The 21,724-nt window shown below is 53.7% G+C and overlaps 1 protein-coding gene across 11 annotated transcripts in view; it reads left to right on the forward strand.

Annotated features, from left to right (window-relative positions):
- The window catches only part of COL13A1 (collagen type XIII alpha 1 chain), a 153,681-nt gene that overhangs the window by 81,531 nt on the left and 50,426 nt on the right, over positions 1-21,724 (forward strand). For 9 of the 11 annotated variants that reach the window (XM_025284667.3, XM_044942204.2, XM_025284669.3 and 6 more), the window contains 9 exons: positions 4,256-4,291; positions 5,084-5,110; positions 5,698-5,724; positions 9,238-9,264; positions 10,044-10,070; positions 13,101-13,166; positions 16,919-17,026; positions 19,873-19,899; positions 20,606-20,641. In XM_025284667.3, coding sequence (XP_025140452.3) covers positions 4,256-4,291; positions 5,084-5,110; positions 5,698-5,724; positions 9,238-9,264; positions 10,044-10,070; positions 13,101-13,166; positions 16,919-17,026; positions 19,873-19,899; positions 20,606-20,641 — 381 coding nt within the window. Of the gene's footprint in view, positions 1-4,255; positions 4,292-5,083; positions 5,111-5,697; positions 5,725-9,237; positions 9,265-10,043; positions 10,071-11,929; positions 11,987-13,100; positions 13,167-16,918; positions 17,027-19,872; positions 19,900-20,605; positions 20,642-21,724 lie in introns of all 11 variants that reach the window. The other 2 variants (XM_044942203.2, XM_044942208.2) reach the window with 2 other exon arrangements.

Consider the following 21,724-nt stretch of genomic DNA (forward strand, 5'->3'; position numbering starts at 1 on the left):
CCTGCTGGATGTGTCTTCATTTATTCATTCCATTAATATTTGTCAGGCACCAACTGCATCCTAGATCCTGTGTTGACAATGAAAACCTGACTGCAGCCCGCTTACCCTTTTGCAGAGAGAAACCACCCTATAGTGATTATAGTCCAGATGGTCAGTGCTTAGCTGGGAACAATTAGGGACACGGAGAGAGGCACCTGACCTGGGGTGAAGGCAGGCAGGGAGGACTTCCAGGAGGAAGAGGTAACTAAACTGTGATCAAGGAGGAGCAGAACTTCCAAGGCAGGTGCAATTCCTGTACACTACTGGAGAAACGGGCAAAGTTCTTTTTAAAAAATTATTTATTTGGCTGTGTTGAGTCTTAGTTGCGCCACACAGAGTCTTTCATTGCAGCACACAAACTCTAATCGGGGCACGTGGGCTCAGTAGTTGTAGCACGTAGGCTTGGTTGCTCCGTGGCATATGGAATCTTAGTTCCCCAGCAAAGGATTGGAACCAAGTCCCCTGCATTGTAAGGTGGATTCTTAACCACTGGACCACCAGGGAAGTCCCAGGAAAGTTTCTTCTAGAACAAAGCAAGAGCAAGGATGGTGAGAAGAAGGTTGTCGAGGTGAGCGAGGACCCAATTGTGAAGGACGTGATGACCAGGAGTTGGGACTTTATCCCTTGGGTTATGTTCTGCTAAGGGGGGACATGACCAGACTTGCAGTTTACAGAGCTCCCCTGATCCTTCCTGCTCCAGCACTGAGCATGTTTAGAAGAGGCTGCAGGTGCGGGGCTGGCTGGAAGGCTTAAAATGTGCTGTGATGAGAGTATTTACAGAATCACAAATTTCCAGAAATCGGCAAATGCTGCACAAAGCAGGGCTCTCTTCCCTACTCTCCCCAGTGTGAGTAAGTGTTTACTAGCACAGAGTCCTGTTGAAAAGATAGTCAGCACTGACTTGGGGTGGGGGAGGTGGAATGAGGCAGGCTCTGGACAGATTCATGACTGGCCCTGTTTGAGAGGTCAGCCAGGAGGGATGTTTCTCTCCATCCAGAAACTTTGGTTTGTCTATGTTGCTTTACCCTACGCACATACAGGCAGGAGAAAGGAAGGGAGAAGTAGACATAGGGATCCACCTGGCTCCCTCTCTTCCCTGGCCTTGAATTAAGGGAAGAGATTTTAGAAAGCAACGTAAAGCTTATTTCCCTTGTTCTTACATTGGTGTTGTTTAGTCCCTAAGAGATAGAAATTAAAGTCTTGTCCAGCTCTTTTGCAACCCTATGGACTGTAGCCTGCAAGCCTCCTCTAGGATTTCCCAGGCAAGAATACTAGAGCGGGTCGCCATTTCCTTCTCCAGGGGATCTTCCTGACCCAGGGATCGAACCCAGGTCTCCAGCTTTGCAGGCAGATTCTTTACTATCTGATCCACCAGGGAAGCCCTTGTTCTTGTATAGAAGGACATAATATTAATCAGCAAATTAATCTACAAATAAATCTATCATCCATAATTTTAACATGATTTTAATACCAGTGAATTTGGGGGTTGGTTAGAAGTTCGATGAAACAATATTCAATTTCATTTGGAAAAAAATCTTGTAAGAATTTCAGAAACTTTTTGAAAAATAGAGACAGGGGCATAGGAAGGAGAGGTGTAGTTCTTCTACTAGATAGTAAAGCATATTGTAGAAACAGCAATTAAAACAACAGACAGAACAGAAATAAAGCTAAATGCGTCTTGAAATTTGGTTCATGATAAAGACTTCACTTCTCAATAGAAAAAGAAGATAGATTGTTCAGGAAATGATGCTGAGACAACTACAAACAGCTTAGAAATCAGAATAAATTTCAAATGAACAAAATACTTAGATATAAAATACACAGCCATAAAATTAGAGGACAAAACATGAGCAAACATTTATATTTCTGAGCTGAGGAAGGTCTTTCAAAACATGACCTAAAACCCAGAAGCCATAGGAAAATATTGATACATTTGTTGACATAGATGTAGAGTTTCCATATGGCAGAAAGTATACCATAAAAAAGACAAATACCAAATTGGAAAGAATATTTGCAACACATATGACTCTCAGTTATTATTCTTGTCAAAGAGCTTTACTCAGATCAGTAGGAAAAAGATAAACCATGCAGTAGGAGTTATTGGTAAAGAATGCACATGGGCAGTTCCCAAATAAATACAGCCAGTCAATAACCATTGGAAGAGATGTCCACCTTCGGCATAGATGTGAAGAGATAGAAATTAAAGTCCAGTTTCAAGCCTCTCCATGTGCCTCCCCAATACCCTACCTCTCAAGGAAGTGGAGTCCCAGTTTCCAGTTGGTCAATGACAACATCCTTCCCAAGATCTCCTGAAAAAGCCTTGGTTAGCCCCAAACTTGGCTCTGGTTTGGAGAGACGCACCCTGCTACCAGGGACGGCTCTGTAATTAGCAAACCATGTGATTATCCCCACCATGTAAATATTATCCAGAGTGGAACTGAAGATGTTTCTTGGAATCCTTTCCTCCTGACCTTTTCTTCGGGCCTCTCAGTGTTCAGCGTAACTGAAAGTTTACACGGGGAGGTTTCCGGGTTTTCTCCTTTGTGCTATTCTTAGCATCACTTATCCTTGAGAGGAGAGAAGCCTGGGCCCTTCTGCTACATGAGTGGCATCTCCACCCTCTTGTGCTTTTGGATGCTTTCCACAAGCCCATCCCAGGCCCGGGGCATGCTCCAGTGTGCTACCCGCCTGACCAGTGCGTGGATTCTGCCCTCAGGGACCACCCAGCCTTGTTCCCTGGGCATGTCCCCTGAGCAGAGGCCTCTGGACACTCAAGTCCACAGCTTCAAGGAGGACCCAAGCAGCCCGGAGAGGTTTCATGTTTACAGCAGATGGACCCAGAGAAATCCTCCTCTAGATATAGGGTCTGATTTGAATCTACTGCTTGTCAAGGACAAACCTCCATTGACTCTGAGACGTATCAGATCAAAAGCAACCTTACTGTGTTGTGGAGGCCTTAGGCTCAGTTCAGTTTAACAAATTTCAGTTCAGTTTACCGTGATGATGGCAGCTACCATCTCAATAGGCTCTGAAGATGTAATTGAATGACCCTGTGAGTTTATATAGCTAGTCCCATTCTATAGATGAGGAAACTGAGGCATGAGGAAGATAAGCGGCTTGCTCCAAGTCACACAGCCCTCGGTGGTGGAGACAGGATTAGAACTCAGTCTGCCTGACTCAAAACCCCAGACTTGGGAAGAGACTGAGGCCATCTCAGCCAACAGGAGACTCCAAGCTTAGAGCTAGTCATGTGAAGGATGTGGTGTGTCCAGGGACATGCAGGTCAGCCAGGGTGCCCAGGCAGAGAGTAGGTGAGAAGGTGAGGCACAAAAGGAGCTAAAGTGGTGCATCAGGATGAGATCGAGGCTGACCTTGGAAGATATGTGAGCAAAAGAGAACCCTGGCTAGTTCTTCAGATGGGGAGGGATGGGATCCAGGTTTCTCAACTCTCTATCACCTTGGACCCCCTGGTCACCCCACCCCAGCCCTGGATCTGCACAGCCTCAGGCTTCTTCTCACCTCCACTCTTCTCCTTTGTCCTGAATCTGGATCCTAAACCACTGGACTGTGGCCAATGAACCTGCCTCAAATTTCCAGCCTGAATACCGATCTGTGTACTTTGCCCCATGGGGAAAATGGGCATGATGGCTCTGTATCCCACAAAGATGGGGGGTGTCCAGACATTGTCCAACCAGGAGAGCCCCATTACCAGGGTGAAAGGACACTGGACAGTGGACAATCTGACCTGTTCTGGCCTGAAAACACATTCCAAAGGTCAGTTCTGATATCCAAACCATCCTTAGATAGGCGGCCATGAGCACTAACTGTAAATGAAGAGGACTTGGACGATCACAGTCAAGGAGTTCAGTGTGCTGTAGGCTGATCCCCAGTATCCTTGCTCCCCACCCTGTTCCCACATAGGGGTTCAGAGCATCCAGGCGGGCAATGAGGAGCTCAGGGAGCTGCTTCCCAGAAAGACCAAAAGGAGGCTGACCACCTGCTGTCCCCTTTCCCACCCCCAGTCCCTGGAGGAGATTTCCTATGATGGCCCATGTCCATCTTTCCCCATCCTGCCTCCAAGGCTGTGTCTCCCAGGGACAATCACAGTGTAATGGGAGGGAAACTGTGGACCCTCTGGGAGCCCAGGTGAACCAGGGACTAAGGTTTGGCTTCCTCACCTTCTTGCCCATCCTCACTCCTCTCCCACTCTTTTCAGGGTCAGCCAGGCACCCGAGGTTTTCCAGGATTTCCGGTAAGTGGAGAGGACTGGTGAGTTGTGTCTGCAGAGACCCCTGGTCCTAGCTGGATGATGAACTTCAGGCAGGGCTGGCCCTCAAGCTGCCTATGCGCTTCTAAACCCTTGTCAGCAAGGACCCCCTCCCACTGGCTTTCACGGAAAGCCACCAAGGAGAGTAGCCTGGTGCTCGACTCACAGTGCAGAAAAGGACAGGGACATCAACATGGAACTAGAGGCATGGCAGGCCAGACAGGCTGCAAGGTCCCAGGCTAGGAAGCCCGGCTGGCCCGTGGACTCTGGGGAAGATGATGCATCTTGGGGAAGCCACCTCCAACCTGGCTTTGAGGGTTAATCCGCCTGGGGTTTGGGGCAGTCGGCTGGCCATCTAAATGTCTGGGGAGCCCCTCCTAAGGCCTATGAGAGATTCTGAAAGCAGGATAGGAGGCAGGCCTTTGCTGCAGGCCTCAGGACTGGCTGGCCCTGCTATCCAGGAACACGCCGTCCACTCTCCTCTGGGGTGATAAGGATTTTGGTACCAAGGTGACTGCCACCCATCAGGTGCCAGGCAGGGGGCAGGTGGCATTTCATTCACTCCTCACAAAAACCCCATGTGGGAGATTATTTTATTCCCCATTTTAGAATGGGAAGCCAAGGCTTACCTGTTTCATAACAACCAGTGGTGAAGCAGAGACATGAACCCTACCTTGTTAAGAGTCCAGAGCCTGTGTCCTTAACCACCCCCAGGCTGCCTGTATGCCAGAACGCCTGTGATGCTCAGTCTTCACATCTGGCCTGTTTATCTTTCAGGGTCCCATTGGGCTCGACGGCAAACCGGTGAGTGGCCCCTTTCACGCTGTGGGCTCCTCCCCCTCACTTAGTCCAGATCACTAACAAGACCCTGACTCCTTAGAAGGCGCTTTAGATAAAAATGAATGTTCTTGGGGTATACAGTCATTGCCAGTGAGAAGGGGAAGAGGGGCCATTAGAACGAGTTGCCCCAACCCCCATGGGTACAAGTCCATGGCCAAACTGTACCCTCAGCATCTGGAGCAACAGCCATCCTAGAATTTGCTGATTCCGGGCCTCCTGAAGGAGCTGGAAAGGAGTGAGGCGGGGAGAGAAGAGGGCTGGAGAGCTCAACCTACTATTCTGAAAGGAGCCCGGGCTCTAGCTCACACCCTCGCCCCCCGAACCCTTACCCCATCACCTTAGGGTGCCTCCTGTGTTCTCCTCAGGGTCTCCCATCCTGGTTGAGCCCCAACACATGCCCAAGTCCATGGGGAGGCTGCTGCCCATCCAGAGTGCCTCTCTGTTCATTTCAACCCTTTTTACATGGCCGCAGACACAGATGTTCATGAGAGGGGCAGCTGTGGGGGAGGGGGTCCTGATTGCAAACAGCTCACTTGCTCTTCTCCTTCCAGGGCCGGCCGGGACCAAAGGGGGAGATGGTAAGACCAGCTCACCCTAACCCTAAGCTTTCTCTCAAGGGCAGGGGGTGGGGTGGTTGTGGTCGGACTGGCCCTCCTGGGCTAATAAACCCTACCCAGCCGAGGGAGGGTCTGCCCCAGGGTCACTCCCCAGCTGGGTACCACGCATCCCACTTATTCGGGACAGGGAGGAGAGGTGGGCAGGGGGCTTCTCCACCTGAGGAATGAGGAAAGAGAGGTCCAGAGAGCATCCTTGCTTGGCCAGTGTAACACAGAACTGGCAGCTAGTGTCCCCAAACCATCACTCATGCTCAGCACTCACACTGGGAGTGAGGGGTGTCCATCCAGCACTATGTCCTGTGCCTGATTTTCTTTTTTAAAAAATAATTTTATTTATTTGTTTTTGGCTGTGCTGAGTCTTCGTTGCTGAACAGGCTTTTCTCTAGTTGTGGCGAGCTGGGACTACCCTCTAGTTGCAGTGTGCGGGCTTCTCCATGCGGTGGCTTCTCCTGTTGCCACACATGGGCTCTAGGGCTCATGGGCTTCTGCAGTTGCTGTGTGTGAGCTCAGTAGATGCAGCTCCTGGGCTCTAGAGCACAGGCTTAATAGTTGTAGCTCACGGGCTTAGTTGCTCCACAGCACGTGAGATCCTCCAGGATCAGGGATCAAACCCATGTCTCCTGCATGGACAGGCAGATTTTTTACTGCTGAGCCACCAGGGAAGCCCTGAGCCTGACATTCTAGTGTTCCCTGCTCCAGGCTGCCCAGGGCTCCAGGCGCTCCTGCCCCAGCCAGGCAGACAGCAGACCTGGGGAAACACACCACTGTCCCCACCTTCCTCCTGCTCCTTCCCACCTTCTGCAGAGCCTTAACACGGTCCATGCAACCCCAGAAGTAATGATGATGGTCATCAGCTGGGCACTGTGCCCTAATCCTCATAATAACAGCTTATCATCCTCCACTCTATAGAAGGGGAGATAGAGGCTCAGGGTGGTTGAGTATAGTGCTCAAGGCTACACAGCTCATAAGTTATAGAATGGGATTGAGACCCACATGGTAGGATCTTACCCTCCACCACGCCTCCTTTTGCTGCCAGGGCCCTTTGTTTAGAAAGAAAAGGACCCTTCTAAGGGGTTCCTCCTCCTGCCCTCCCTCTGCCCCACCCCAGTTAACCACCAATGAATCTTCCCCGTCTGTTCTGGAGTCAGAACAAATTTGAGTGTGAGGGGGAAGGGTGAGGCCATCCCTTCTACCACGAACCCACATCAGTGTGATAGATCCCCCATCTGCCTCATGGTCATCCATCAAAATCCAACAGGCCACAGAGCCATTAGGCTCCTGTTTGGCTTGGCACAGGGACCCCAAGCTATTAATTCCACATGCCATCTAGTGTCATTATCTTGGCCTGCTTATCAGCTGTCCATCTCCCATTCTCCTCCCTTGCCGGAAGGTTTACCATCTGTCTGGCGTCCAACTTGAGGGCTAGGGCTTACCCCCCGCCCCCCGCCCCGCTTAACCTGTGTCCTCACCTGTCAAAGGGGGTCATCTCTGCCCCACCCACCTCCCAGTAGCCCTGAGAACCTGATGTAAGGTGTAGGCAGGATCAGGGTCCCACCAGTGATGTAAAGGAGAACCAGGACTCCGAATTCATGTCTTGTCCCACCACTCACAGGGCTGTCGTAAGGTGGGAGGAGTTAATTCACATCAAGCGTTTCAAATAGTGCCTGGCCCAGAGGAAACACCACCAGTGGCCTAACCCCGACCCGGCCTAAAGGGGCAGCCTCAAGAGCTCATTGGTGCCAGGTGTTGCTGGACCTTGAAATACTTAAAAGAAACTCAAAACTCAGATTTTTGTTGTACTCTCCCTGCTCTTCAGTATTGGCAGTTAATTGAAATAAAAGTGTGTGGGTTCAGCAGAATATCCCCGGGGACCGTGATTGTCCCATGGGCCACCATTTGGGATGTCCAGACTCAATCCTCCATGTCTCTGCAGTCCCAAACCTTCGGGTTATTTTGCTGGGTCCCTGGACCTCCCTCTCTCATCGTACTCCTCTCTCTGTCCTCAGGGAAGGTGGCCTGGTCCCCTGCATTCAGTCCCCTTCCAGATGCATCATAGTCTGTTGAACTTGATACTAAACACCTAGTCGACCGCATGGGCTGGGAGGCCACATGGTTTGTCCCAAAGACCACTTGTCCCTTCCCACAACCTCCTGGGAATCTCCCAGTTTTGTAATTGGCCCAGTTAGCAAGTCAGGGACAAAAGGAGGCCTTTCATCCACCCAGAGGGATCTGTCCCCCATCCTGAGGTCTCCAAGCCCTACAGAGACTGGCCTGGCAGACCGGCCCTCACAGGCCCTCAGGATGGTGGCTGGAAGGGACCTCAGAGCCCCAGAGGCTGGGGCACTGCCTGTGACTCCAGCCAAGTTTGGAAGCCCTGCCCCCCGGGGTTCCAGCTCAGTTCAGAGCACGCAGCAGAGTGGACGCAGCTGGACCTTCATGGTTCCAGTGCTGCCGCTGCTCATGGAGCCACAGGGCCTCGCCTCCATCACCTCATCCGGGAGAAGGAGCAGCGCCAGCGCCTTCCTCTCGGGCCAGCGTGGGCGTGAGCTCAGCGTGTCCCAAAGCCTGCCCCCAAGGGGATCCTCAAAACAAGGGGCGCCTTCCCTCTCCCTCTCTGCTCCACACCAGCCAAGCGTGAGGCCTCCTCAGCCCCGGCCTCAGGTCAGGCGCCTGAGAGAGCCAGCCGGACGCTGCATTCCCCTCAGAGAACTGGGGTCCACCCTGAACCCAGGCTCCTTTCTCAGCCCTGTGAGCTTTGACCAGACCCCCTGGAGGGGAGCTCTGAGGCCCTTACATTCCTCCAAGGAACCCAGAACACAGAGATGAAATTCCTGCTTCATCTCTTTGGCCAAAATTTCCTCCAAAGTTCCTGATGTCTGGAACACTGCCCCAGCCCCCGTGTCCCCAGAAGCCCTTCTGGCTCAGTGGGTTTGATGCTGAGGCTGCGGAGGGTAGGAGTTAGAATGTGCTTTCGGTTCTGAGAGGAGATGGCCTGAGAGTGCAGGGTGTCTGGCAGTAGCAGAGCCCTGTCCCGCACGTCCACGCAGCCCCCTCTGTGCCGGCCCACAAGATGCTGGCAGGTGCAGGGATAAATGAAAGATGACACCTGTCCTTCATCGTAGTCAAGTGCGGGGAGCAGGGCACACCTAGTCACGTCTGCGGGTGGATGAAGAAGCTGGGCCACAACAGCTGGACTGTCTCGGGCACAGGAAGACCAGACATGGGTGGCTAAGCCCGGCCTTCGGGACTCAAGCCTTCCAAAAAGTTTCTTGCGCAACCCCATGCAGGCCCGCATGACTGATTCCGCCTGTCTTCTTTGTTCCACTCACCTGTGCGTGTTTCCGTCCCTCAGGGTCTGGTCGGTCCCTGGGGACAGCCGGTTGGTATCTCACCCCAGGGCTTTCCAGCAGAGAGGCTTCGGGCCCTGAGTCCTGAGCCTCGGTTTCTGACTCTTGCATTTCCATCTCTTTGTAGGGACCTCAAGGACAAAAGGGAGAAAAGGTAAGCCGATGGGGGTTTTCTAGAATTTTCATCTCAAGAAGCAGTCTTCCAACAGGTAGAAAGGGTTATTTTCAAGCTTCAGTTTTTATCAACAGAAGCAGGGAACCCGCTGTGGCACTCAGTGTATGAGAGAGAAGGGAGGCTGCCCTGGGTAGGGGTCTTTTCTTGAGGGAAGGGGACAGCCTGGAGCCTGGCCCTTCTCAGCCTTTCTCTACGCATCCCACCTGCCACCTGCATAGTATTTCTGACCACCTCCCATGAGCCTCTAGGATTTCAGGGGGTCCGTTTTGTAAACTCCTGGCTTGGCCCTCTTCCCAGCCTTCTATGTGCTCTGTCTCCTTGAGTTTCTGATGGGGGCTCTGCTGGGCTTGCCCCCAAATGAATGGTGCAGGGACCTGGCACCCCAGCTCAAAGAAAGCATGTCTGAGGGCTCCATTGCCCTTGCCTCGGTGTCCACTATTCCCATCCAGGGACTCCTGTTTAGGGCCCACCCAGAGGATGGACCTTGCCGGAAGATACTCCCAGCCAGGCATGGAGCACAACCCCTGACTCCACTGTCGCGGCACACGATGTATGGTGGCAGAGTCCTGCCCTTGGCTCCGTGGGGCCACATGAAGGCAGGCCCTGGGGGTTTCTTCCCCGCTGCCAAGCAGGCATGAGGGAGGGAGTCAGACAGAGCCCGGAGGCGGGTGGCGTGTGTGCGTGTGCGTGGTGTGTCCCCCTGGGGTCCACCTCCCAACAAGTGTCTAATACCTCCTCTCCTTCCCTCTCTTCCCCAGGGTCAGTGTGGCGAGTACCCACACCGGGTAAGTGAACCCCGAAAACTGACCCATCCCTGGGGCACAGCCCCCAGCTTAGCCTCCTCTTCCCTACAATGCTTGGGGCCGGGCGCACACAGACCCTCTGCACTCAGCAGACAGAGCAGCGCTGTGATGGGGGCAGTGCGTCTGGCCGGCCCCAGGGTTGTGCCTGGTGATCAGCGTGTGTGTGTTTGTGCAGAGCTATGAGTCTCTGTGTATCTACCCCCGCGCTGGCCGGGGCTGGGAGCCTCCAGCATGCGTGTATCTGGAGCTCCAAGTGCCTGGCTGTGCGCTCCTCTGCAAGTGGCCTTCAACATAAGGCTGTGCAACTTGTGTGAGTCTGGGTCTGGCTCCCTACCCGGAGTTTCTGTGTGTCTGTCTGTCTGGCCGGCTGCCCAGCTGTCTGCCTGCCCTGGCCAAATCACAGGGACTTTTGGGTTAGTCATTGTTTCAGATGACCCAGACCTGAGTGCTGGGAGATAGTTGGAAGCTGACTGTCAGTGCAAGAGTGAAGTCTTTGTTTTGCCTAAGAGTCAAGGCAGCCCCTCCAAGTGGGGTGGGGCTCTCAGGGCTAGTGTCCTGGTCTTCCCCACCCCCGATCCAGTTCCTCTGTTCCCTTGCTGCACGCCAGGATACGGAGCCCAAAGCCTGCTGTAGTCCTGTTGAGGGCCCTCAGATGTGTGCACTAACGTTGAGAGCCACTCTTGAGGGCAGGGCTGAGGAGGGGCCGGGGGGAGTGAAGGTGCAAGAGCCCCAGTGAGCTGGGACACCCCTCATTTTGTGGATCGCCCTCGCCACTCTCAGGGCTGACAGACATCTTTAGGTGTCCATCCCCCTGTCGCAGGCAGCCTTGTGCCCCCAACACACACAGTGTGGCCACCCTGGCCGTGCCCCCAACACACACAGTGTGGCCACCCTGGCCGTCCACCCCTGCCAGGCAGGGGGCTTGAGGGAGTGGAGAGAAAGACTAGCCAGACTCAGAGTCAACCAACCTGGCTCCAAAAGGCCCTGGGAGGGCCTCGCTAGGTGCTGACCTCTGGCTCCCAGGCCAGAGAGAGCCCGGGGGCAGGGTACAGCCTTGAATGTGAGTGGCTGGGGTAGGAGTGAGGCCAAGGCTGAGTAGGGGGCTCAGGCAGGCCGGCGGCAGTGCAGACAGAGCCAGCTTGGCGGCGGCATGTGCTCCAGGGAGTCAGGGGCCCTGGTGTTCCGGCCAGCCTGATCCCGATACAATAATAGAAGGTCAGCTGTGTTTATTTGAAACGATGGGCTCACAGGATTGTTATGTTACCCGAAAGAAAGACAGCATCCCCCAGCAGCAAAGACAACACAACTGCAGCCGCTTTGACAGTGTGCCGTTAGCTCTGAGCGTGGGGCAGGGAGAAGGGAGGGGCTCTGCCCTTGAGTCCAACCCAGGAAGAGGGAGCCAGCAGGGATGGAAGGCTCCAGCACACCTTGGCCACAGGCTGCAGAGAAACCCAGGGTTATGACTGCGCCAGGGTATAACAAGTCAGGCTGGGTGAGAGTGGAGTTGGATCCAGCTGATGGGCAGGGCAAGGCAGCTGGCACCTTCCATTCATCTGGAAGTGGGTAGGAAAGCAGGGTGTTTCTCGGGTAGGGGGGCTGTTGTCTTTCTGAGGGGTCTGCAGGCCTGAGGCGGGTGGCAGGCCTCCCAGCCCATGAGATACATGATCCAGGTGGTCTGAGCCTCTGTGCCAGCCTGCAGCATCCCCAGGGAGAGAGGGGTAGGCCAGGTGGACAGGGGGTGTCTGGGGTGCCCTGGGAGTGGGAGCTGGTATCTGATCCTGGCACTCACTCTTCCCATTGCCCTGTCTCCCCTCAACCCCCTACCCCTTACCCCACCCCAGGAGCACCTAAGTGGCTCTCTAGCAGCTCTGCGCTCCAACCAGATAATTATTCTGAAGGTTTGTAGGTTCTGGAAGGTCTCTGGGCCCCTCTGGTGAGAGGCTCCATGGACACAGAGCCCAACGTTGCACATCCCCAGGCCCCAGTGAGAAGGCTGGGGCTCCTCGCGAAGCAGCTACCCACGAAGGTGGCAATGACCCAGAAAGGCTGTGACTGGGCCCCCAGGTCCCTGGCTGGGTGCATCCTCAGCCCAAACAGCCCTTGCTTCCTAATGCTCCTCCCAGCCACCTTGGGCGAGCTACAATGCTTTCAGAAACAAGAGGTGGATTATATGCCCTCTGTTTTCACATGGGTTCTAACCTCTTCCTAAAGCTGTGGGTGCTCAACTTCACTGGATAGAGAGACTGGAAACAGCCAGAATTTCCAGAAATGAAAATTGCATTAGCTAACATGATTGCCTCTCCCCGCCCCATCCCCCCAAAAGAGTGCTTGAACATGCCAGAGACGTCTTTGTCCAGCCTCGATGTTCCAAGCCCCCAGGTGAGACCTCAGTAGCACTTAGCTGGTGCCCACACTGGTCACACCCTCCTGCTCAGCCCCCGGGAGCCAGGCTCGGCTCTGCCCTTGACCATCTTCCGCAGATTCACTGACACCAGCCCTTCTCGTCCAGCTGAAAAAAGAACCCAGGGGTGGCCGCCCACCAGCCTGGCTTCAAGTACCAATTTAGGCTGATCCTGTGGCTCCCAAATCAGAGCCTCAGAGTCTGTACCCCTCAGCCCTGCAGCCTCTGTCCACGACCAGGGACCCGTGGGCCTGGCAGTGCAACGCTGGGCCGTGTGTCAGGGGGCCTCTGCGGCCCGGCTTGGCTATGGAGGGCAGGCCTGGCCGGGGAGGCCCCTCCCCACTGGGGATTGCTGCTGCCAACACCCCGAGGGCTTGCCTCCTTCCAGGGATGGGGTGCCTTCCAAGGGCAAGCTCAGCACTGCACCCACAAGCCTCGAGCGGCCCGTCCATGCCCTCCCTTCAATGCCTTACGCCCGCTAATCTCTCTTCTCTCTTCCTTTCCTCCCTCCTTCTCGGCCACCCTGCCTTCCTGGCGGACTTTCGACCCTCCTGAACACCTGCGATCTTTGGCCTCTGCCCTCTGGCCTTCCAACTCATCTTTCTCCTCAGCTGCTGCCTCTCCTCAATTCAGTGCGGCTGGCTCCACCCCCAGTCATTAAAAGGCGGACCTTCCAGGTAGACACCTCCCTTGGCCAGACCACACGGGGCTTCCCAGGGGCTGGCGAGTCTCTGGGCCCTGACGAGCCAGCTGGGGCAGTGACAGCGAAGGTCGCTCAGTCGTGTCTGACTCTGTGCGACGCCATGGACTGTAGCCCACCAGGCTCCTCTGCCCATGGGATTTCCCAGGCAAGAATACTGGAGAGGGTGGCCATTCCCTTCTCCAGGGGATCTTCCTGACCTAGGGATCGAACCTGGGTCTCCTGCATTACAGGCAGATTCTTTACCATCTTAGCCACCGGGGCTGTTGGCAAAAGCAGAATCTCACTGCACTCCCGTTACATTAAATTAGACAAAGCTGGACCTACAAATGCCATACACGTGGAAATGCACAACACCCAGGCCCAGCAGCTTCAACCACCATCTCACTGTTACTGCTCACAACAGCCAGCAAAGCAGCCGCCACTGTGTGCCAGGCACCAGGCTATGCGTTTTCCAGCCTGCTTTCATTTACATTCTCACAATGGTTGTATGAGTTAGGCATGATCATCCTTGTTTCACAGATGAGCATATCAGGCTCAGAAACGTTAAGTAAGTTGCCTGAGGTCACACAGCCTGTAAACTGCAGAGCACGCACATTCTCCGACTCTCACTAGTTATGCAATTTGGGGCAAGTTACTTCACCTTTCTGTGCCTCCGTTTTCTCATCTGTAAAATGAAAATAATAATGGTTCCTACTGTATAGGGTTATTGTGTATGCAGAGCACTGGGAATACTTCCTGGCAGAGTTTAAGCGCTGAAGTTAAATTGAGGCTCAGAGAGGTGAATTTGTACCCAAGGTGGCCCAAACAGCCAGAGACAGAACTGGCAGTCGGGTCTTCAGACCCCACACCCAGGGCTCTCTCAGTTGGACCTACACCCTTTATATTTAGAAATACAGATTGCTTAGCATCCTATCACTTGTAACCTGAGTTTGAGAAGTGAGGGAATTTGCAGAGGAAATGTAGCCCACAACCGACAGGTGTAATCATTGTGAGCAACTGCTTCCTTCTTCCTGCCTTACTAAGCCAAGGAGGCTGGGATAGGACCAGATCACAAAGAACAAAGAGCAAGAGACCACAGACCCAGGGATCTAGGCAAAGGCATTGCAGCTTGATGCCAGGCCAGGAATTCCATGGCTGCTACCCGCACCCCTAGCCTTGCTCACACTGGGGGTCAGAGGTGACCCCCAAGGTCGCAGGAGTGCTGGAAGTGGCAGGGCTCTAAGATGCTCTCTGAAAGCCTGATAGCAGGGCCTGGAGCCACCATCTGGCCTGACTTAGGAGCCCAGGAGCCTGAATGTTCAGGCATCTGATTGAACAAGGCTGAAAAATCACTCCACTTAATGGCTAAAAATACAGAGGGACACGTGACACGTATGCTACCCAAGCCTCCATATCCCGTTACACCAGCCAAATCCTCGAGAGCCTCCACGTGCTCCGAGCGCTTACCCAACGCCTGGTTATTCAGGGGGCTCACTGGCAGCTCAGAGAAGCACCAGGCCCACCCCACTCTCGGCCACCCCTACCCATGTCGGACTCCGTTTCAGGAGAGCTGAGTCCTTGCTCCCAGAGTGGCCATTTGCCTCGGCCCCTCACCCACCTCCTGGCCCTAGTTGCACTGAGTGCTGTGTGTTGAGCCCTTGCTGGGCTCCAGGCTCTGCTGGGAGAATTCTACACGGCTTATCCCATGTAATCCCACACCGGCCACCAGGAGTGGAACTGGCATCCTCATCTCCACCCTACAGAAGAAACTGAGCAGGGCCGAGGCATGCTACTGCCTCCCTTTTCAAGAGCAGGAGGAGGATACGCCAGAGCTTTCTGTGCTGCCCCGACCTGATTTCTAAAGTAGAGAGAGAATAGGGACCCCTGTCTTTCCTGCTGCAGATTCTGCCTTGAGAATAAGGTTTTTATTCTGTCGGCCACCGTGGGACACAAAAAGCCTTGTCCATTTCCAATCAATAAACCAATATTGATTTCACAGGCTCTGCAAGATGCTTAAACATTGGGTTTAACATTAGTTGAAAAAAATGATGTGTTTAGCAGATGGCATTGAAGGTCATTGCCAAAGTGCAGAAATTTGGATGGTGAGCAGTTTTTGCTGGGGGCTTATTTGGAATGAATAGAAAAGTCTAGAGTTCTGGGTTTTGATTGCAGTTCCCCCCAAATTCTCCGTGTGACCTTAGTCAGGGTGTGCAACTTCTCTGAGCCTCCATTTTCTCTTCTGTAAAATGGGACTTGTGACCCATCTCTGCAGCTGCCTTCTCCACCACGGACTCTCCGAGCCCTTAAGTGGATTCTTAGAGGGTGTGGCAGGATGTAGCTCAGGCCAAGAGTGGCATTGCTGGTGGCCTCTGTCGTAGGATATCCCATTGGAGAGACGGTTCAAGCGGATGCTGCTAAAATCTGAGTTCCCGTTCTGAGGTCGCGCACTCCTATTTATAATATGGGGTTTGCAGCAAGCATCATCAGGCCCCTTTTCTATGTACAGTGTCATAAAGGATTACTGAGATCACACGGAGAAGGGCGGGCTGGCCTGCAGTCTGGCCACCTGAGTCTCCTGCATCCCAGCCTGGAGCACTCACACCTGCCAGACTGTCCTACTCGAGTCTGTCTGCAGGGCTGGACCCCTCAGCAAGAGCTGAACCCAGAACCTCCCCGGAGAGGTCACGGAGAAAGCAACCTAACGACACTGGTCTGCATAGATTGAGGATGACACGGGCTGGCCCCCAACCCCGAGAGCTGGGTCACGTGGACCAGGCTGTCTCCTCCTCCTCGTGATCCCACCCCTACCTCCCTGGGCTCTGGGTCCACCCTGGGCACCTGCATGGGGTGGGGTGACAAAGGCTTCAGGATAAGGAAAAAGAATAGTAATAGCGACTCCAGAAAGGCACGAAGCACATTACACCTTCAAAACTCAACCAAACAAAGGGCTGCAAACTCAACTGTCCTCTGAGGTCAGGCACAGATCACACAAGTGATAAAGCAGGCTGCACACAGAATGGTTTGGACAGGTGCGGCCTGAGGGACCCGGAGAGCCCAGCTGATGGGGCCCCCGAGGAATGTGGGTCTAGCTGGCCCAGGCTCCATTTTTTCAGCAGAAGCTACCAAGCCATATATATATATATATATATATATGTATTTTTTTTTTTTTTTTTTTTTACATAAAATCTCTTGCCCAATTGTTTGGTGAGCTAAGCAAAATTCTGTGGCCTCTGACCTAAGGACTCCGTTGATCCTCTGGGCCAGATAATCAAAGACGGCAAAATGTGACAGGAAACAAGGAAAGGCTGTTCTCATCTGACGGCTGGGAGGCCAGGGCACGGAGATGGTGGGCTCGTCACATGCAGGGAGGCGTCGAGGCAGGCCGTGGCCGCCGGCCACCTCGGCTGGACCCTGGTCATCCGAGCAAGCTGGGAACAGGACTTCGGCTGGGCCGGGGGGCACTCACCCGTTCCTCTGCCTCTGCCACCACAGTGGGGCTGTGCCCTGGGGACCAACAGCTCATGCAGCAAATCCTCTCTGGAAGCCTCTCCTCTGGAGGCCTAAGGTCTTGGCCACCTCCTCACCGCCACCGGCCTCTGCATGCGTCACCACCACCGCACCGTCACGCCACGCCACTGCCGCCTCCCCCAGAGCCCACGGCAGGGCCTCACCGGGTGCATGGCACTGGGGCGGGACGGTTCCGCAGCCCAGGGCTCTCTCTCTGACACTTGTTTCCACCAACCTCAGGGTGAACAGGGCCAGGCTGGCATCCAAGGCCCACCAGGGCCACCAGGCCCTCCCGGACCGAGTGGACCTCTGGGGCACCCAGGACTGCCAGGGCCCATGGGGCCACCAGTAAGTACCCCTCCTGCTTCCCACCAGCTCCTCTCCTTCAAGATTCATCCCCTGAATTCTCTGGAAGTTTGGGAACTGGGTAACCGATGGGACTCTGGGCCCCCGCTGAAAGGGCAGAAGCACATTGGCAAGGCTGCGGGACGTGGCTGGCCCTGTGCCTGTGGGAGCTGCCCATCCCGTCACGCTCAGCAGTTGCTCTCTGGTTCTGAAAACATGTAATGGGACCATGTGTTTCACTTCAGCCACTGCCTCCCAGGGGGGAAACCATGAGCAGGCCTGTCTCTCCCAGCCTCAGGAGAGAGGAGCTTGGAGAGAAAGTTCCCGGGACCACTCTGATGGATGTCCCCTGCCCCCTGGGCTTAGGAAAACTCGAGTTGGGACAATGTGTCCTAAAGGAGATAGCAAGGGGGCATCTGATGGCCTAACAGACACGCCTTTGCTGGTGTGTGTGGATTTCCCACTCCCAGGCCACCTTCCAACCAAGTTACACACCCAGTCGGGCAAAAGGACCCTGCCTCGAGCCTGGGGATTGGACCACTGCCAGGAGGGGCCCAGGGAAGCCAACAGACACCCCTCTGGGCAAGACCACACTCAGGCAATAGGTCAGTCCCAGTGTCCACCGGGTCATCTGCTTACAAGCTCTAGCCAAGCCCCAACTCTTTCTCAGCCCTATTTCATGCAAGAAAGCACCAAGGCAGAGTAACTCAGAAAACCCTGGACTTCTTCTTTAGAGAAAATGCATCTCTACCCAGAGCTAAGACCAACGTCAGCAGTTATTAGAGGCAGAGGGATTAAGGACACAGTCTGTTTGATAATGTTTTTTCCACTTGGCTTTTTTTTTTTTAAGTGTTTTTCTTTCTTATGACAAAAGCATCATATATCCATTGTGAAAAATTTGGAACATAGACGAAGAAAAAGTTTTAAACTGTCTGCTTTCCCATATCCAGGGTTCCCCATCATTAACGCTGGGGAGAGTCCTTTCCATTTTTCTCCTTAGACTTCTTGGCACATAAACGTTTTTCAGGTTGGTGATGTTTTGAATAACATAACACTTTGTATCCTGTTATTCTTTTCACTTAATCTCATACACCGTGCCCTTTCTTATGTCAGGAGTCTCCCATGATACAGATTTTAGGACTGCTGGGTCTCTTTACAATGTAGTTAATGGGTTCCCTTCTGTAATGCTGCTACTGCTGCTAAGTCGTTTCAGTCGTGTCCAACTCTGTGCGACCCCATAGATGGCAGCCCACCAGGCTCTGCCGTCCCTGGGATTCTCCAGGCAAGAACACTGGAGTGGGTTGCCATTTCCTTCTCCAATGCATGAAAGCAAAAAGTGAAAATGAAGTAGTCCAGTCGTGTCCGACTCTTCGCGACCCCATGGACTACAGCCTACCAGGCTCCTCCATCCATGGGATTCTCCAGGCAAGAGTACTGGAGTGGGGTGCCATTGCCTTCTGTAATATACATCCTTAAACATAAATGTGTGTGCACATCTCCGATGCTTTCATTGCAATAGATTCCCAAAAGTGGAATTACTGGGTCAGGGGTGCCCCTGTCAAGTAGCCCACAATGAGTATGACCACATTCCAGGTCACTTGGCTTCACACCTGGGCCCTCGGTTACCCCGGCTTCTAAGGCTAAGGTTCCATGTAGAGTCCCCCTAGGCTGGGTCCAGCAGCCAGCTTGACCAGAAGGCAGCATAGCAGCGTGAAAACCTACCTTTCTGGGAGAGCCAGCTCTCCTGCTCAGCTTGATCCCCGTAACGGATTTTAAATATTTCCATGATTTCTCCCCATAACCCTGGGGAGGGAAGTTAGTCTCACTTCCATGGATTGATGGGTGGAAAAGCAGAAAACCTAAAAGGAAGTAGAATTTAGAGAACTGAACCAAACAAACCAAGCCAAGAAAATAAACCAAAATTTTAAAAAGTGCTCAAAATCCACTTCTTTCCTGACGGCCCTCACCCATACACACTGGGCTCCCGATCACTGAACCCAAGCCAGGCTGTTTTCTTTGTTAGGTTGTTTATAAAGAAAAAAACCAGAATGCATGTTTTGAAACCAATTGAAATAGGCCAGACTCAGGCATCATGGTTTTCTCCAGCCAGTGTTTGCCAGGCAGACCCACGCCCGAGACCACGCTGGAGCCTGCCTTCCCTTTCCTCTCCCTCGGGCTCCTGCAGGGCTTGCACCACTTCCCCCAGCTGGCTCCTGTGGTCACAGCGCCCCGGGGTGGGGAATGGAGACAGAGGGCTCCCCTGCAAGCTGGCAGGGCCAGAGGCAAAACCCAAGCTCTGCTGGGCAAGGTCAGCTTTCCAGGGAGCGGCTCTAGTTAGGAGGTGGGTGGGTGGGGACCTGGACCAAACACACTATCAATTTCGCATGATGCCATTGACCTATTTTACAGCGGGCCAGCACAGCAGAGATGCCCGAGGCGCCCATGTGGCTCCACAGAGGGACATGAGCTTGTTGTCCCCACGTGCCCTGAGCAGGTTTCAGATGCCCTTTGAGGACCCTCTTAATCTGTTCTCCAGCGCATCCAGAACCCGTTACAACCTCCACTGTAAACAGTGTGTGCGTCCTGCTCAGTCGTGCCCGACTCTTTGCAACCCCATGGACTGTAGCTGCCAGATTCCTCAGTCCATGGGATTTCCCAGGCAAGAATACTTGAATGGTTGCCATTTCCTACTCCAGGGGATCTTCCCGACCCAGGGATCGAACCCGTGTCTCTTACATCTCCTGCACTGGCAGGAAGATTCTTTACCAACTGCACCATCTAAGTGTGTTTAGCCCTCACCATTTGCCAGTGGAATCCATCTCCACTCACCTTTCTTATTGCTTCTGCAGGGCTTACCTGGGCCTCCTGGACCAAAGGTGAGGGTCCTTCTGGGTGATGCATCGAGTGGGTGGGAAAGTTCCCTGGTGGGTAGGGGGTGGCACGCTGACAGGTACTGAGTAAGGGGCTGAGAGGGAATTGATCGGCTTCCACAAGGATTGCACTTTCGTGGGCTCAGGCCAAGCAAGTGCTGTGGCTGGTATGGAAGACACGGCCCTGCTCTCCAAACAGATCATGGTCCAAGTCCCAGGACATTATCACAATATCCCAGTAAAACAGTGGCTCCTAAGGGGCCAGAACTGGAAAGGACCTTAGAGGCCATCCAGTTCCTTTCGAAACCTTATCTGGAAGCCCACAGTGTCGAGTCTCCCTTTGAAGCTGGAGTCCCTGTGGCTCTAGGAAAGAGAAGTTGCAAAGCACTGATCCAGCCAGTCATTTCACAAATGCAGAAGCTGGAGTCCTGGGGCACATGACTTGTCCAGGTGCCACAGAGAGCCTGTGGTGGAACCAGAACTGACCCTCAGGGGTCCTGTGCCCCTGCCGAGTCAACACGTCCCTCCTCTCTCAGCCTCTGCAAGACAAGGACTGGTTCTGAAAAGTCAAACAGTCCCTGCTATTGTTCCAAGGTTGGCTGGAGGTGGAGGTCAGAGGATTTGGAGTCATTGGAAAGAAGAGGGATGGTAATGTGGAGGAGGGGGTGCAGTAAGAAAACTCCTCTAATGGCCTTATCTTGGTTCCCCTCAGGGAGACCCAGGGATCCAGGGCTACCACGGCCGGAAGGTAAGAAGGAGGGGAAGGGAGGACCCGCTCCCCACCAGGTGACAATCCATGTAGGGCTTCGCCACAGTGTACACAGGGTCTGGACTTGGTCCGTACATGCTTTTGCACACACATCAGCAGGGGCCTCAAAACTCTTGAATTTAAGTGATCAGGGGCTTTGTGTCTCCACTGAGGAAGCAGAAGACTCAGAGAAGGAAGGGCCTTGGGCAAGTCAGTGGCCCTGCTGGACCTCAGGCCAGGAATGTGTCCCCTGCCAACCTGACTGGCCGTGTCTGCACAGAGGCAGACCAGGTTCTCACCCGCCCCCTGAGGGCCTAGTAAGTGGGGACCAGGCAGAGCTCCTGAGTATGGTAGGGGATATGGACAGTCCCAACTCTGCTGTCTGGCCACTCACAGGCCAAAGAGACAGGATTCCTACACAAATAACCCTAGTGAAGGCAATTGCATTAACCACTACCATCCCAAAGCGCCGTGTCAGTATTGGGGCAGGGGGTTCAGGAAAATTCATTCTAGGTTGGGAGGATCTCAGGAAGTCGTCTGAGAGAGGACGGCCTCTGAGTTCAATCCTGGTGAATGGGTAAGTGTATCAGTTATCTATTGCAGTGTAACGAACCATCCCAAACTTACTGTCTTAAAACAATTCTTTCTCAGGATTCTGTGGCTTGGCCAGCTGTCTCCTGGGGGCTCACTCACGCAGTCACATGGGATGATGGCTGGAGAGGCCAGGAGGCCAAGACAGCCTCGTCCGCACGCCTGGGGCTGGTGCTAGCTGCGGCCTGGGCTCCTCTGTTCTCCTCCACGTGGCCTCCCAGCCCCTAGTGTAGGGCGGATGGATTTCCTCACAGCATGGCAGGCCCAGGTCAGCCTTCAAAACAGGCGAGTCCTAATGCACAAGTGCTTTTCAAAAAGCTTCTCTTGCATCACATTTTCTGAGGTCCTGTTGGTCAAAACAAGTAACGCAGCATTCAAGTCAGTGGGGCGGGAGGACTCAGCCCCTTGTTCTTCTTGTGGGAGGGTGGCAAAGCCTTTGTGACCATCTTTAATCTACCACTGTGCTCCTTCAAGCAGCAGATTTCAAGGGAA

Source organism: Bubalus bubalis, chromosome 4 (assembly GCF_019923935.1).
Source record: "Bubalus bubalis isolate 160015118507 breed Murrah chromosome 4, NDDB_SH_1, whole genome shotgun sequence".
Classification (NCBI taxonomy): Eukaryota; Metazoa; Chordata; class Mammalia; order Artiodactyla; family Bovidae; genus Bubalus; species Bubalus bubalis.